Source organism: Lepidochelys kempii, chromosome 11 (assembly GCF_965140265.1).
Source record: "Lepidochelys kempii isolate rLepKem1 chromosome 11, rLepKem1.hap2, whole genome shotgun sequence".
Lineage (NCBI taxonomy): Eukaryota > Metazoa > Chordata > Testudines > Cheloniidae > Lepidochelys > Lepidochelys kempii.
In genome coordinates this window covers 52,309,000-52,326,881 of record NC_133266.1, presented here as the reverse complement: position 1 = coordinate 52,326,881, position 17,882 = coordinate 52,309,000, and the positions used below count along the sequence as shown (strand labels likewise).

General features: G+C 38.3%; 1 protein-coding gene and 1 long non-coding RNA gene across 2 annotated transcripts in view; one reads left to right on the top strand and one right to left on the bottom strand.

The window, feature by feature from the left end:
* HIBCH (3-hydroxyisobutyryl-CoA hydrolase) overlaps window positions 1–17,882 on the top strand; it is an 87,971-nt gene that overhangs the window by 47,450 nt on the left and 22,639 nt on the right. Inside the window, exons 7-11 of the mRNA XM_073306182.1 lie at window positions 1,441–1,519; window positions 10,772–10,917; window positions 12,983–13,069; window positions 15,542–15,600; window positions 17,531–17,612. Of these exons, the coding sequence (XP_073162283.1) occupies window positions 1,441–1,519; window positions 10,772–10,917; window positions 12,983–13,069; window positions 15,542–15,600; window positions 17,531–17,612 (453 nt within the window). The remainder of the gene's footprint in view (window positions 1–1,440; window positions 1,520–10,771; window positions 10,918–12,982; window positions 13,070–15,541; window positions 15,601–17,530; window positions 17,613–17,882) is intronic.
* Window positions 1–17,882, bottom strand: part of LOC140895745 (uncharacterized) — a 55,257-nt gene that overhangs the window by 26,080 nt on the left and 11,295 nt on the right. The window lies entirely within an intron of this gene.

Below are 17,882 nucleotides of genomic sequence, written 5' to 3'. Positions count from 1 at the left end.
ACCCATGGGTTTTTAAGTGCAGTGTAAACATAGAGAGCGCTCTGAATTGCATTCAGAAGCAGAGATGGAGGTGGTGCAAGACTTTTGGATAGCGTACTGAGTGTTCCCTAAATAAGCATGCAGCTAGTTTTCTGCACTAGTGGGAGATTCAGAAGTTTCTTCAGGGGTAACCTCCTATAGAGTGCATTGCAGTAATTAATTTGGGAGGGAAGTAATCCTACAAAAAACTAGGCTGGTTGTCAGTTTAGCACTTTTAGCCTTTTGCCTATGCTAAAATTAGTCACTCATTGCTCTTCTGATTCTTCTATCATTTTATTTTAATGTTGGATTATTTAAAAGTGATCTGCAGAGGAAAAGAAAAAATGGGTTTGTGCCTTTAAAAACAAAACAAAAAACCCCACCACACTTTAAAATTAGGCTTTTGTCTATACGGGAAAACTTGAAGGATATCTAGAAAGCTTGTCTTATTGACATCGGAAGTACTAAGAAAGGGAAATCTAAATTGTAAGGAGGTGTGATAGTCATTAAGACTGTTTAAAAGTCTGGTTATGGTTTTAAACACCTTTTTAAAAACACTTGGGAGAAAAGTTCTAAGAATTCAACACTCCATTGCTGACGACTTCACAAAAATGCTGAAAATTTGAGTTTGAATTGCCAATTAGTTCTTCATAGGAAAACTAGAAAAAAAGACTCAACATTTCTGATTTCTGAGATTAAAAAAAAAAATCTATATATACACACACACGACACTATACAGAAGCAAATGAGGCACAAACATATTTTTTTCCTTTGCAAGTCATTTAAAAAAATATGGTTTTCCATAAAAGGACTGTATTTTAGTGGTTTAAAAGCAGGAGAATGAGGGCTTCTCTAAATGGACACTTGCATCACAGTAAGCTTAGGTGTGATCTACCCCACTGTGCATTAAGTGTCTGCGCAGAGCCTGCTACTGCACACTGAGTTCCCTAGTGAGCTTTAATCTACTCCTGTTTCAAAGCGGGGTAGATCTACCATGCACTAAAAGTTCCTCAGTGTGATCTGAAGGGTCCACAAAAGCTAGTGTGGGGCAGATTTACATCCCTGATTGTACACTTAGTCTGTGGCATTTAGGCAAGTCCCGAGTGTCTAGATTCCTGGCTTTTATTTCTACCTATTCTGCCACGAAACTGAGCAAGTCATTTAACCTCTGTATGAGTCATCTTAAGCAACTAGTAATACTTTCCCTGAGTCCCAAATTTGTTATGATGATTGCCTAATGTTTGTGCTATCAACTATTTTGGGATACTATGTTGAAAGTCTATGCATAAGTGTAAGTGTTATAGTATTTATACAAATAGAAGTAGTTCAATGACATTGTTTAGTAAGAAATATACTTTAAGTGGAGCTGTATGTGTTGGTTTTAAACATTACAGTTTCTGTATTTAATACTTTTCTTGATAGGGTGTTGGTCTGTCGGTCCATGGACACTTTCGAGTGGCTACTGAGAAGACACTTTTTGCAATGCCAGAGACAGCAATAGGTAAAGATTGAATACAATGTCATCTTTTAATGTGTTTCAAATGATACTAAGTTTGTTCATGTAACTAAGAGAAAGTGTACTTGATTGAAAGTAGAGAAACCCATGAAAGAAAATTTCAAAAGGGACTAGATGTAACATTAAAAGTATTTTCTATTAAATAGACAGACTAATGGTAATAGATTTCAGAGTAACAGCCGTGTTAGTCTGTATTCGCAAAAAGAAAAGGAGTACTTGTGGCACCTTAGAGACTAACCAATTTATTTGAGCATAAGCTTTCGTGAGCTACAGCTCACTTCATCGGATGCATACCGTGGAAACTGCAGCAGACTTTATACATACACAGAGAATATGAAACAATACCTCCTCCCACCCCACTGTCCTGCTGGTAATAGCTTATCTAAAGTGGTCATCAGGTGGGCCATTTCCAGCACAAAGAAGTTACCTACTACAGGACAGGCCTAACAAAGAAAATAACAGAACGCCACTAGCCGTCACCTTCAGCCCCCAACTAAAACCCCTCCAACGCATCATTAAGGATCTACAACCTATCCTAAAGGATGACCCAGCACTCTCACAAATCTTGGGAGACAGGCCAGTCCTTGCCTACAGACAGCCCCGCAACCTGAAGCAAATACTCACCAACAACCACATACCACACAACAGAACCACTAACCCAGGAACTTATCCTTGCAACAAAGCCCGTTGCCAACTGTGTCTACATATCTATTCAGGGGACACCATCACAGGGCCTAATAACATCAGCCACACTATCAGAGGCCCGTTCACCTGCACATCCACCAATGTGATATATGCCATCATGTGCCAGCAATGCCCCTCTGCCATGTACATTGGTCAAACTGGACAGTCTCTACGTAAAAGAATAAATGGACACAAATCAGATGTCAAGAATTATAACACTTCAATCTCTCTGGTCACGTAATCACAGACATGAAGGTCGCTATCTTAAAACAAAAAAACTTCAAATCCAGACTCCAGCGAGAAACTGCTGAATTGGAATTCATTTGCAAATTGGATACTATTAATTTAGGCTTAAATAGAGACTGGGAGTGGCTAAGTCATTATGCAAGGTAGCCTGTGTCCTCTTGTTTTATCCTACCCCCCCCCCCAGATGTTCTGGTTTAACTTGGATTTAAACTTGGAGAGTGGTCAGTTTGGATGAGCTATTACCAGTAGGAGAGTGAGTTTGTGTGTGTATGGGGGTGGGGGGGATGTGAGAAAACCTGGATTTGTGCAGGAAATAGCCCAACTTGATTGTCATGCACATTTTGTAAAGAGTTGTCACTTTGGATGGGCTATCACCAGCAGGAGACTGAATTTGTGTGGGGGGGTGGAGGGTGAGAAAACCTGGATTTGTGCTGGAAATGGCCCACCTGATGATCACTTTAGATAAGCTATTACCAGCAGGACAGTGGGGTGGGAGGGGGTATTGTTTCATATTCTCTGTGTATATATAAAGTCTGCTGCAGTTTCCACGGTATGCATCCGATGAAGTGAGCTGTAGCTCACGAAAGCTCATGCTCAAATAAATTGGTTAGTCTCTAAGGTGCCACAAGTCCTCCTTTTCTTTTTACTAATGGTAATGATACTCAAACCAGCACCTACTCTCTATATTGATCAAAATAAAAGATTGGGATAAAATATTTTTGATAATTGAAGTGAGGGACTGATAGCATTGGCTATCGCAGCAGGGACTACAGAACACTCCCAATCTAATTGTGCCAGTGCATTTCCATTCTCTGTTGCTGTTCTAAACAAGAATTAACTGGGCTAAATGATCTGAGGCTTTTATGATGATCTGCAAACCAATGCTAGAAACACAGGTTGTCATAAATATAAAGGGAAGGGTAAACCCCTTTGAAATCCCTCCTGACCAGGGGAAAGCTCCTCTCACCTGTAAAGGGTTAAGAAGCTAAAGGTAACCTCGCTGGCACCTGACCAAAATGACCAATGAGGAGACAAGATACTTTCAAAAGCTGGGAGGAGGGAGAGAAACAAAGGGTCTGTGTCTGTCTGTAGTCGTCTCGGCCGGGGATAGACCAGGAATGGAGTCTTAGAACTTTAGTAAGTAATCTAGCTAGGTATGTGTTAGATTATGCTTTCTTTAAATGGCTGAGAAAAGAATTGTGCTGAATAGAATAACTATTTCTGTCTGTGTATCTTTTTTGTAACTTAAGGTTTTGCCTAGAGGGGTTCTCTATGTTTTTGAATCTAATTACCCTGTAAGATATCTACCATCCTGATTTTACAGGGGGGATTTCTTTATTTCTATTTACTTCTATTTTTTATTAAAAGTCTTCTTGTAAAACACTGAATGCTTTTTCATTGTTCTCAGATCCAAGGTTTTGGGTCTGTGGTCACCTATGCAAATTGGTGAGGCTTTTTATCCAACATTTCCCAGGAAAGGGGGGGTGCAAGTGTTGGGAGGATTGTTCATTGTTCTTGAGATCCAAGGGTCTGGGTCTGTAGTCACCTAGGCAAATTGGTGAGGCTTTTTACCAAACCTTGTCCAGGAAGTGGGGTGCAGGGTTTTGGGAAGTATTTTGGGGGGAAAGTCGTGTCCAAACAGCTCTTCCCCAGTAACCAGTATTAGTTTGGTGGTGGTAGCGGCCAGTCCAAGGATAACGGGTGTAATATTTTGTACCTTGGGGAAGTTTTGACCTAAGCTGGTAAAGATAAGCTTAGGAGGTTTTTCATGCAGGTCCCCACATCTGTACCCTAGAGTTCAGAGTGGGGGAGGAACCTTGACACAGGTCTAAGGAGAACTTAACCCACTGCAGTGCCTAAATCTGTCATTGGGATAGATTCAGATCTAGAGCAAGCAGGTGTAATTCCATTAATATTAGTTAAATTGCACTTGCTTATATTAGCTCTGAATTTGTCCCAGTTCATTTTGCTAAGTATTTATTCAGTGAAGATAAGTAAATATTTCAATTGGAACGCTATCATTTTTTTTAAATAAAAAAAAAATTCCTTTAGCCTGTGTGCCTTATTGGCAACTAAAAATCATAACATGGAAAACATGCTACCATTTTTTTAATGGTCAAAACAAAAAAAGTCAGTGGAAGGAATTTGGGAGTGTTTACATGCATACTGTGACACCAAGGAAAAAATCTGAAAAATATAAACTTTATTAAAGACAGTTATTTTAAAGCTAATAGCTTATTCAAACTGAAGGAAATAATTAATCAGGGCCCAATCCTTCAAGATGCTGAAGGCCTTCAATTCCAATTGATTCCAAAAGGTAATTAAGGATACTTAACTTGCAGGATAAAAGAAAGACAAATTAGAGTTCATATTTTCCACTGGCAATTATCAGCCATTTTTGCTTATTGCCAGGACAATTGCAGAATTCATAATGAAATTATTAGACTTTATAAATGGAACTTTAATATGAAGACTTTATAAAGGGTTAACTGATAGTTTAAATTGTTTAACAATTTAAACTAACTAATAGCTCGATCTGGTGGACTAACAGGTTGCTTATAAACAGTGGCTTATTAACCTTCTACTGATGTGGTTAGGTGTATACTTTCTATTTGTGTCTATATCACTTGTTACCCTTTTGTAAACCATTTATAAAAAGCATGGCCAAAAAACAAACAACAACTGTTAGAGGACAAGTTATGTTTAATCTTTTAAAAATAAAAATCACAAAAATAGCTTGGTAATTTGAATTGTCTTAGTATTTACTCAGGTATAAGTTGCCTATTCTTCTGAAAAGTTGGTGCTTTGAAATTAAGTGCCTTGATTACAATAAGGGTTGCACAGATCCCATTTCTTTGTGAACTTTAATTGGGCAGGGGCTTTCTTTAAATGAAAAATGTGCAATTTCCACTGCAGCCCTTTTCTTGCATTTAATTCCCCACCATCTTACCTCCTTGCACAGCCTTTTATAAAACATTCTAGCAGTTTTTCCTTTCATAAATAGGATCTTTTAAAAAAAATAGACATTGTAAGGGTAGCTATTTATTAATGGGGCATCCCATTGTGCCATTAACAGAGAAAATCTGAACTGGTTTGCAGAATTATTGCAATAATCTTGATTGGGGTACTATAGAGGGTGCTTAGTACTGTCCTGTGTGGTTAAGGTACAGAAAAATTTGCCATAACCCACATTTGTGGATACTTTCTAGAACAGTGCTCTCTTATTGAGATTTTTCATGTTTGGTCTCTCCCTGAAGTTTGTTTGTTTTTAGTTTGAGCAAAGTTCTCTTTGCCTCATTGCAATTCTTTAAACCAACCTCTCCAACCAAGGAAATTAAATGCAAGACAAAAATAAAAACCTACTATTAATGAAACATTAAAATTGTGAAATCAAATAAGTAAAAAGATTCACAATTTTGTTTGAGTTCAAGTTCTGGCAGTGATGTTTCTACCACATTGCACTTACGTAGAATGTTTCATCCTTCCTTCTATTTTCAAATGGAAACCTTAATACATTCCTCTATATTAAGAATGTAGACTAGAAAACTCCATTCCCTACTCTGGGGGAATTCTGTGCCAAAATAATTAAAAATTCTGCACACAATATTTTAAAATTCTGCAAAATTCTGTATTTTATTTGTCAAAACAATAGCATCACACCAGTTTCAATTATTTTTAGTCATTTTATTTCCAAATACCTGTCAGCAAGTATGTCTAACAATACAGATGACAAAAAAGATTCGGGAAATGAACAGAACTCTGAGTAATTTATTTAAACTACAATATAGACCCGTATTTCCTGCACCTCTCAGAAGCAGTGCAAAGGTTTGGGGGAGTCAGGGGTAACAGAGGAGCTGAGGGTGCTAGTTCACAACAGTAACTTGTGTAATACTTTGCTTCATCTTTTTACTTCTGAGACTGATTAGTATATCTGCCAGTCTGGAGCTGGAGACAGATGACAAACTCAGATCTTCATCCTGAGTACGAAAGTAGTTTGAGCACAGTATTAAAATCCTAAAGGTCAGGATTTCTAATCCCAATTCTGATCTTTGTCTTAAACAAACCACTTAATATTTCTGCATCTGTTTTACCATTTCTAAAATAAAATCTTTATGTAATCTACCTACCTTGCAGCGGTGTTACAATGTTTGACAAGTATTTGGAAAATGCAGTAATGTAGTTGCTAAGTAGTAGTGTTAGAAGCAGAGCACTTGAATACTCTTCCCATTTTTTGGGCAGTTTTTTATATCTGCATCCGTCGCAGCTCAGGGTACCAGGTTCTGTCAAGCTTCCTTTTGTACCATAATTGTGCTGTGTTCACTCTGAAGTCAAAAAGGGACACAGGTGTTTGGCCATAGATCAATGGTTCTTAACTGGTTTTGGTTGCAGTTGTCCTGTAATGACTGGGTACTACTTCACTGTCAAGTCCTCTTCTGCCATGCCCTGATGCAGCTACTACTGTCTCCTTTATTCTGTTGGTTTTTCTTCTTGTTCTCTTTTCTTTCATCTTGTTGCTTCCACAGCCAGCTGGACAAGAAACTACCTTGAGATCATGAATAGAAAATAAGTCAGCAGCTCAGCTTACACCACTGACTTCTCTCTATAGCCTCTGGCATTGCCTTCAACTGGACAGTACTTGTGGTGCTGTAAATCTCCTTTACTCTCCACAGAGAGCCAATTGGATATAGGGGACCAGCCCAGGATATCACAAGCTTCCTTTGTTTATATCTTCATTGTAGACCCTGTGATGGTGTTAGTCACATCTTGCAATTATTGCAATTTCCTCTTGAGCAATTTCCTCTTGCCTCCTCTCCATCTCAATTGGATTGGGAACCCCTACTGTAGTGTTTATTTTGGGCTTGATTAACAGTCTGTTATGTTTGATACTATATCACTGTTACCAGATTTGTTAGGTACCATTAGTGACTTTTTAGTATCCAGTGGTTACCACATGTGAATCTCATTTCCGAGGCCACTATGAAGGGAGATTTCTGGAGCCAAGGATGGGATGGAAGAAGCACTCAAGAGGGGCTGGAGGGAGGAAGGGAGAGAGAGAGCTGAGCCAGTATGAGGATAGTGAGATGAGTGACATTAAGGAGAAAGCAGCTGAGGAACTTATCTCAGGGTTGGCTAGGCTGTAGATGTTGGCAGTAGAAGGGAGGTAGATGAAACTGAACTCTTATTTAAAATGGCCTGTGCCATGTAGTTTCTGGGAGTGTTAAATATCCCGTTTTCAGATCTGGTTTAAATCTGTTTTTGGTAATGTGGGAGTTGGTCTACATAGGCATTTATAAGATGCCAGTTGGTGAGAGATCTTCACACACAGGCATAAGCAGGGAAGAGGGTATCAAGGGAGATTTGAGGTCAGAACATTCCAAGTTGGGAATTCAAAGGTCTCTCCAACCTGAGGTTACTCAACTAAAGATGAATAAAAAGGTTATATGAGTGAAATAGGATCTTTTAGGTATTTGTGTCAAAACCAATACCTTAAATTCTATACAGAAGACAATAAGCAGCCAGTGCATCTCACCAAGCACCAGCATTGTGTGTTCATAGTGGGATACTCCACTTAAATAAGCTACTCCATACTACGCTTGCTTCAATGTGGATTTAAGGTACCATAGTCCATTCTAGAGGTGACAATAGTATGAATGCTGGTGGCAAGGTCCACATTTGAGAGGAGAGGATGCATTCTTCTGGCCAGATACCGATGGAAGAAAAAAAAAAAAGCAGTCTTGGTCAGTGTTCATATGTGATCTAAAAGCAGCTGGGAATCTAACCAGACATCCCCAACTAGTGACCCTACCTGTTTATTTCATAGAAAATATAAAATATTTGTGATCATAATCCTTACACTCTATGCTTTCTAGCCATACCATCTTTTTTATGGAACAATGTGGAAAACTAGACCTATAGCAGGGTACTGTGTGGAAGCAGTTGTTTAATTGTGGGTATAGATTGAATGGGAAGAGACATGTCCATATATTAAAATTGGTTTTATTTATTTTGTGTACTAGTCATTCTACTTATGTGACGCAGTAAACTTTATAAACAAAGTTTACAGAGTCAGAATATTGTAAATGTCAATGCCATTACAAGGCAGAGACTTCCCCCCCCCTCCCCCACTCCCTACAATGTTATGCAGTGTTATTGTGACAGTTGACACCCTAAAATAGCAACATTTGATCAGTATTGTATATGTTTATAGTTTGCAGGGAAACTGGGAGACTATTCATACAAATAAAATATTTGGTCATCTGAATTTTTTTCACCTGCAAATAATACTGTTCACATTTACTGAATTTTAGTGTCTTGATAACTGGGGAAATTGCAGAATTTCTACGGTGTTAGTAATTGTTTTATTGGATAATACTTACAACCCATTTTGCAATAGAGTTTTAAAAAGAGTTTGATTCTATATATCACTTGCAATTATAAGAGGTTATTTATTGAGCCATAGATAGAAAATAAAAATCTAGTCTTACCTTTCTTCCCCCCCATTCATCATTGTACAAAAAGTTCTTAGTTATTAGAATTCAATTGTGCTTGATAGAAGAGGTACAGTATACAAATCCAGAAAGTGTTACTGCTAAGAGTGTGGTAGTCCCTCAAAGGCCCAAAAATCCAAAGTTAAGGCTTCTTCATGCGATATTTAAGTCACACTATGGTGCTCCAGTACAGCAGAAGAAGGTATGTTATAGTAAATGCTCTTCTGCCTATGCATTCTGTGGGCTGGAGAGCAGCATGCGTAAGTTGACTAAGAAGTCACAATTGATGTGGGTGTGGGTAGGTGTGCACACACCCCCAGTCCACAACATGCCAAGTAGTGTGTCTAAGCAGATTTTAATAGCCAATCTGCACATCTTTGAAAAGAAGGGTATTCCAACCATCCTCTAATAGGAGGTTATCCAAAACCAGGCTAGTGGGCACCCCATTCACATTAAATGAAAATTCCATGACTTGAGCCAATCAAGGGGAATCACTTTTTAGAGATTTTAAGAGCTTCTGCCTATCGTCTGTAACATGGAGTTCTTATTAATATACCCTATTACACTGTGAAGTCATTATGAAAAGGATGATCTTATCAGAGACCTTATTCCCCCCCCCCCCCCATGGCAGCTGTAAAATTATGTTCCAAAATGGGAGCAAATCCTCTCCATTATTGCTCTCCTTGCCTAAAGAAGAATGCAGTAGCTTGTGGACTTTAACAGTGGGTTATTGGTAGGAAACTTTGCAGTGCCATTGGGTTTGTGTTGGTGATGTTGGCTAATGAGCAGAAAAATTATTGTGAATATTTCCAGCTGCAATTTTGTCTCAATTGCCATTGGAAATTGATTTTGTAAAAAAGTAAAAGTAAAAAAAATTAAAAATCAAAAGTAAAATTCTTTGTGAATATAATTTTTGAAGTAAAGTAACACATTATAGGATAGAAAAATCAAATATTTGACCATTATATTAGTGTAAATATGTAATGGGAAATGTAAAAAAAATTAAGGGTTGCTTTTGGGGACCACAAAACTTATATATTTGCCTTTGACAAGCCCAAGGATCTGTCCTTTTGGAACTCTTTAATATTAATGTGATTCTTGGACTTTCATTGTTTACTTTTTAAATAAATAAGTTTCTACCCATTGCCTTTGAACTTACAAAACTTTCAAAATGTACTAATCATGAAGGCTGAGATTCCCCCCTCCCACCTCCAAATGCAGGTTAGTTGTGGTCTTCTCTAAAGGTGCCCAGGACTAGTCTTTGGGGTCTCAAAGCTGATGGGTCCTAAAATTTTAGAGAGGTCTCAAAACATTCATGACTTTTCCTTAAAAAGAATATTATTTGCTATGTGGGAGTTTATTATATATTTTAATAGATTCAATGAACTATGAAGTTGGAGAGAAAGATTAGCTTCCACTTTTGATTTGCAACAAATTACTATCTTTTTCTTTGTGCTAATTCGGCAACATGATGCTAAGTGTTTTACAGATATATATAAAGAGAAAGTTCTTCTCATGAAAAGCTTGGGAATGAGCACTGATATCTGGCTTATCTGTTGTGAATACTTGCTAGAGGGAGGACTAGAATTTGAGGGCATTGTGGAAGAAGTGCACTTTAGGGAGAGGCTTGGATAAGAAGGTAGAGGTCTGGCAGACCAAGTCAAAGAGGGCTGGTACAGGCTAACGGGCTATGTAGAAACATGGAGGTGAGAGTGGGAGGAAGGCTGAAAGTGTGCAGTGAGTTGTGTGTTAAATGGCTGTTATGATAGTAAATTCTTTTCGACCTTTCCTTCACATTTCTTGTTTTCTTCAATTACAGGCCTTTTTCCTGATGTAGGTGGAGGCTACTTCTTGCCAAGACTTTCAGGAAAGATTGGCTATTACCTTGCTCTTACAGGATTTAGACTGAAAGGAAGAGATTTGCAAAAAGCAGGAATTGCTACACATTTTGTAGAATCAGAAAAGGTAAATCTGTCAATCACTACCTTTGATAATAGGTCAAAGTGTTAGATTTACTTGAAGTTGAATTTCTTCTTTGTGCAGATATCACAGATTAAACTGATTTTTAATTATGTAATTAAATTTAGCCTCTCAAGAGCATCAACCCCATTGATGCAATATGAGTATTACACTTTCTCAGGGTGTCCAGGACCATGAACCACCATTTTACCCTCCTGCCTCCAGTGAGATGGAGTCTTGCCTGCGGTAACTGTACTCCTCTCTAACTCAGGCAGATCTCATGGTCCAGAAACATACTCAACTCAAGCAGCCTGGCTCACAGGAGGCACTGAGCATTGCCAGCTCCCAATGAAGCCAGTGGTAATTGGGTGCTCAGCATGTATTAGGCACCTGTTCTTATTTACAAAACATTAAATTGATATTTTGCTACTGAAAGTAACAGTTATGTTCAGCACTGGATTGTGGTAGCCAGTTGTGAAAACTTCAGTTTACTAGAATCATCTATTGAAAGAATCTACTAATGCTTGCAAATGGGCAGCCGATCAAAAACTAGTCCAAGCCCACACCTGAGTCCTCATGAGAGCCAAGTATGAGTCTAGGTGATAGCAGTTAAGACAGCCACTGACTCCAGATTCCACTTGAAGATGAGCTGCTAGGTGGTCAAAACACAGGGAAGAAATCAAGTCACAGTCAAAACTGCATCTTTAGCTCTCTTTCCCAGTAACATATGTAGGTCTAGATCCCACAGACACTTTACATGCTGATTATCTTCTCACACATTAACAATTTCAGTGAAGCCAATGGAAATTACTAATGTGCAAGTTAGATTCCTGAGTGTTTACAGGATGGGGGCCTTAAAAAATTGGCTGGGGAGAAATCTAAATCATCAACTCATTTGGTAAAGTCATAGCATGAGATTGTGCCTATCCCTTGCATGGATGGGTTAAGTGGGCAAGAGAAAATAACCAGCTTTCCCTGTACTCTCTTCCTCTCCACCTCTGCACAGTGACACTCTTTGCACTCAGGAAGAAGGACCCCATAAGGCTAGTTCAGCTACTGACAGTATCTTTTCTGAAGCGTATCAGGAGGGTGCAAGGCCTTGACTCCACCTTCTCATTTGCGTTAGAGTTAACTAGGTGCCTAGGCTATGAAACGCTACACTATCTTTGAAGTGTAGCACAGCACCAGGACTCCCAGTACCCTCTCAAGCTCTGTGAGTTATTGTTTGCCTGCTTCATCCACAGGTCTCAGTGTATAAAAGATTATGCCTCAAGGTCACCCCATGAGGTGGAGGTGGACACCTCCTTTACCTTATATGTTGTTCTGTGAGCAACAGCAGTCGTGTGGTCTGAAATATAGTCCTCCAACGGTACATCATAGCAAGTGCACCTCCTTCCAGGGGGTTGTAAAATAGTCCATACAGAGAAGAAAATAGCTTTTAGACTCTCCAGGTAGGAGACCCTCTTCTTCATGAAGAGGAGGGGAAGCAGACTTTCAGGCTTCACAGAAAATCTCAGTTCCCATCCTCCTATGCAGCTAAAAGTCAAGAGTTAGAACTGGGAGTTTCAACAACAAAACCAGCTCATCTTCTTTTCTCAGTGGTCTCAGGATGGTAGTGCTCTGTTCTTTAACACATAGCCTAGAACTCTGGTCTGAGAACTCTAAATCTGATTGTTTCAGAGCACCACCCCCAGCTGGCCTGAGTTCTTCCCTTTTAAGGGCTCATCCCCAGGCCTGAGAAGCTGCACAGATGCAGCAGTTTGGGGCTGATTGTGACCACAGCAGTTCTTTAACTCTTTCATGATAAGTAGGGGTATGGGTGGCTCTCTGCCCCACCACACAGAGTTTCTGCTTAGGAAGAGGCCCTCTGTACTGATCTCCAAAGGTGTCATTCAGTCCAGACTGCTCAGTTTTCAGAAGTGCTGAGCATCTGCTGCTCCCATTGTCTGCTTATCACCTCTTTAAATCAGGTCAAGAGTCTTTAATCCATAACTGTTAAAATTATCTAGCTGGAAATACATTTTATTCCCCTATTATTTTAATTTGCCTTTTTTTTTTTTTTTTTTGGTAGCTGCCTGCACTAGAGGAAGATTTGATAGCACTAAAATCTCCTTCTAAAGAAAATGTTGCCGATGTACTGAACTCATATCACATGAAGGTAATCTGCTGGCTAGCTACAATCTCAAACTTTATTAAAGGGGCAACTTTAAAGTTAAATAATCTTATTTACATAACACTCATTTGCTGTATGTTTGTATAGCACCCTACAGAATGGATTCCCAGTCTCTACACACTACTGCAAATTGTTAATAATTTATATATTAACATTAAATAAGTGATTAAAATTGAAAGAATTTTAAAAATCTAATTTACTTTTCACTACTTTTTGCATTTCTTTCGATTTGGACAATGAAGTTAGACTAGTCAGTTTTATTTGGTGGTTCTCATCCACTGGCACAGTGGTGCTGAACATGTAAATTTCTAAGTAAGTGCTAGCTATTACTATTCATTGTTTTTCAGTTTTGATGTTCAGCGCCTGGGGACAGCCACTGACAGAATGAGACTAGCACTGAGGGAGGCACTGGGTGCAGGGGAAGTGGCCACGCAATCTGGAATTATGTGGATTCAGTGGCTCTGACATCCCACCACGTGACACCGAAACTGCTATTACAGCCTAAAGACCAAACTAGGAATTGTGAGGGACTCCCATTCATTTTAATGCCATGACATATCCCTCAGTTTGGGGTGGGTTTTGCCTTCCCACCTGTGCCATTCCCACTTTACCTGCATGAAACCATTTTACTCTGGCTTAATGTGAATTTCATCCTTATTTCCTTTAAAGTCATCGGCAGAGTCTAAATTTTGAGCCCAGACTTCAGCAATTAATGATGTCCCTTTAACTTTTGAGGCCCAATTTGGCAAATACTACCAAGCATAGTGTATGTTAACAGGATCAGGCTCTAGATAGGCTCTAGTGAAATGCATTTGGAACGTTAAAGCAATGCTTTAAATTAAAGTAACTAATTATTTCTAGTTTTACATTTTCAGAGAAAGATTACTTATTTTCCAAAGCGCAAATCCATAATTCTCTCTGTGAATTCATAATTCTTTGGCAGTGAATTTAACTTCATATCAAACAGGTAGAAAATGTCAGATTTCCTTGTAACACGTTGCATGCATGTATCAAAAGGTTTTAGATAATTTGCACTCAGTTTGTACAATAGGAATGTAGCCACTCTAGTAAGCTTCACAGTACTTATTCCAAAAGAAAAAAGCCCTGGTGCTAACAGAGGCTTAATTTTGTTCCTTCATCCCATGTATGCCTCCGAGATTGTTTGGTTTTAGAATGAGATTCATATCCACTATTTCCCAGTTAGAATTATTAGGTTCTTGTATAAGCACTGAGTGGAAAAATAATTGGAATAAATTAATGTATCTAACGCCACTGAATATCTTTGATAAAATGGAAACTATAAGCCTAGAGATAGAATATGTTGCTATAAAGTACAGTGCAAGCTGAGAGTTAAAGGATTGGAAGCTGCACTTTGGCAGTCATTGGAATAGAAGGGACAAGGAACCTGTTTGAGCTGCAGCTAGTGTCAGTGAAACATCAGTTTGTATCCTAAGCCCCCTAGTGCTAGCAGGTCTAAAACCTTTGTCATGAGCTCCAGTTCTAACACACCCCATCATGCAGTCCCAGCTGCTGGCAGTCAGTCAATACCAGCAGTTAATGTGAACCAATTAACCAGAATTGTTATGTCTTCTAATTGTGTATGTGGAAACATTTTATAAATATAAACAAAAAGGACTAGAAAGAGGCCCTGGTACTTCGATGAAGATTGGATGGGTTATAAATAATTTTATTGGTGCTGGTAAGGTGTTATCTTCATAGAAGATTGTATATTTATTGATGCAAGCATACCTGATTATCTTACAAGTTCAGAAGATGTCCCAACATTAATACTGTAAACCAAAACAACGAAGCAAGCACAAAAGAGGAGAAAAGTTTTATTCTTATAAGACTTAAAGAGAAAATAAAATTAATTGGGATCAGCCAATAAATTCCATCATACTAAGTTTCTTTAAAAAAAAATCACCCAAAAAACTCAGCAGCTAACAGCTGCTACTGCTTCCCTCCTCCTCCCCGCTTATAAATGGATATATATTAAAAGAAAATCTGTACATACCTTCCAGTTAGATATGGATCTCTAATATTAAAATGGAAATAACCATTGTACAAAAATGTTTACGAAAACTACACATCTCTCATATTACAGCTTTACTTCCCTTTCCTTACTGTTCCCCAGAGAACTCTGAAAGTGTATCTAAATCATCTCTCTCTGTATCTGTTACTGACAAATATTGACAAAACATCTTTGAGCTATCTGATAGCTCGTAACTAACTGCATCATGAGATAAAAACATTAAAGTATTCAATACACAATGACAAGTTTGTATGTACTGTAAAATACTGTTTGATTAAACATGGCAATCAGCATTAACTGAGCTATCTGCGTAAGCTTTTCTGTAGTGCAAATCAATATAGTATTTCAGTACCAGTGATGGGCTTTTAAAGTTTTCAAATAGGCTGAGACAGAACCAAGTGAAAGATGTATTTTCTTTTAAATAGTGCAAAATTGATCAAGAGAAGCAGTTCGTACTTGATGAACATATGGACAAGATTAACAGGTACGCAATCATTCTTTCCTCTTACCTCTTTTGTGTGGAAGATTTGCATTAATATTAATGTTTACTGGATTTAACAGGTTGTGTAATAGAAAAGGCTAGAGCCTGGTCTGAACGTCTGTTTTTGTAGGGTTCTTGACCTTGTAGACTTATTACTTACCCATGGTCTTCTACATATTACAGGTGTTCTTGGCTGATTCAGTGATAAAAGTAACTTCTGATGAACGTTGCTATAGTCATTAAGTCCCTTGTTTGTCAGCTTGTCACTCTTGTACATAACTGCCCTATAACACACTAAAAACAAAGACACTTGAAAATTGGAATTTAGGGTTTTGGGGGGCAAGGGACAGAATATGTATGTAATTCTTCATTGAGATGAAGCTACATCTGTGACCGGTTTTGTGCAGCTAGGTACCAGAAAGAGGTTGATGGATGGAAATCAGGGAACACCACTAACAAAAAACTAAGCCTTGTAGGATAGATTTGAGGAGAAGCTGAAATAATAATATATGGATATCTTGAATAACTGAGATGATATAGTTCTTTACAGATATTTTATGAGTGCAAACAGCAGTCAGAATGAAATTGATACCATAGGATTATAAATACATACATAAAACAAAAGTAGAAGTTTTAGAATTAATATCAGTATTCCCAACTGAGGTTTATTTGAATGTGAAATAGTCTTGAAAGGGAAATGGAGGAAACCTCATCAGTATATTTAAAAGTAGTTTGAACAAAGCAGGAGAGAATATTTTGTTGTTTATTATTTGTACTACCATGGCACCTAGGAGCCCCATTCATGGACCACAGCCCCACTGCACTAGGTATGACACAAACACAGAATAAAAAAGGGAGTCCCTGCCCGAAAGAGCTTACAATCTAAGTATAAGAGAAGAGACAACAGATGGTTACGGAGAGACTGATGGGGGAGCACAAGGAAACAGTGAACCAGCATTGGTCAGCATGATAGCAGTTGTCAAGTTTTTTGTAGGCTTCACAAAAAAGGAGAGTTTTAAGGAGGGTTTTGAAGGAAGATAATTACAGTAGAACCTCAGAGTTATGAACTGACCAGTCAACCACACACCTCATTTGGAACCGGAAGTACACGATCAGTTAGTGGAGACAAAAAAAACCTCAAGTATTGTACAGAACCATACTGTGTTAAACGTAAACTACTAAAAAAATAAAGAGAAAGTTTAAAAAAAGATTTGACAGGATAAAGAAACTGTTTGTGTGCTTGTTTCATTTAAATTAAGATGGTTAAAAGCAGCATTTTTCTCCTGCATAGTAAAGTTTCAAAGCTGTATTAAGTCAATATTCAGTTTTAAACTTTTGAAAAAAACCACCATAACATTTTGTTCGGAGTTATGAACATTTCAGAGTTACGAACCACCTCCATTCCCAAGATGTTTGTAACTCTTAGGTGCTACTGTAGTTAGTTTTGTGGATGTTTACAGGTAGCTTCTCCCAAGTGTGAAGTGGAGCACAGAAGAAAGCACAAAGGTGCTTATTTGAATATTTTACAAGTGGGTGATTAGAGGCGGGAGCTGTCCTTTCAGCACTGAATGAGAGATGATGGATCATAAAGGGCCTTGAAAATGAAGACAAGTAACTTATATTTGTTATGATAAAGTAAGGGAGCCCGTGGAGGGATGCAAAGAGAGGGTGACATGGTCAAAATGATGCCCCAAGAAAATGACCGTTGCTGCTGCATTCTGAATGGATATGAGAAGAGCAAAATTTTATTTGTCAAGGCCAGGGAAAAGGATGTTGCAGTAATTAAGATGAGATAGTGTAGAGAATCAGGCTGATGGTCTAGTTAAGCTGTTCTGTTTTTAATGTCTGTGAGTTCTCATTACTTTCCAGGCAGGAAGGAGGGTGGAATCAGATAACACATTTAGTCATATGAGGCTTTTCTTGTTTTTTTTAGTCTGTTTTCAGCAAGCTGCATGGAGGAAATCATTCAAAATTTGAAGCAGGATGGTTCTCCTTTTGCTCTTAAGCAGCTAGAGGTAATGTTTAGTTATACATTTTTACCTTAATAACTAAGTCTTAAGGATTGATTCTGGTCTCAATGAAACTTGTGTAAGTCTGGAGCAACTGCATTAAGGTCAGTGGAGTTACACTGGTGTAAAGTTGGTGCGATAGCAGGCTCAGGCCCTTCAGATCCAATCCTTAGTCCTTTAGGATTTAGTCAGTAGGACTACACACACTCGTAACTGTAAGATCAGAACCTAAGTCTTCATATTTATTGTAAAACAGTCTTACGCCGCACAAATTTT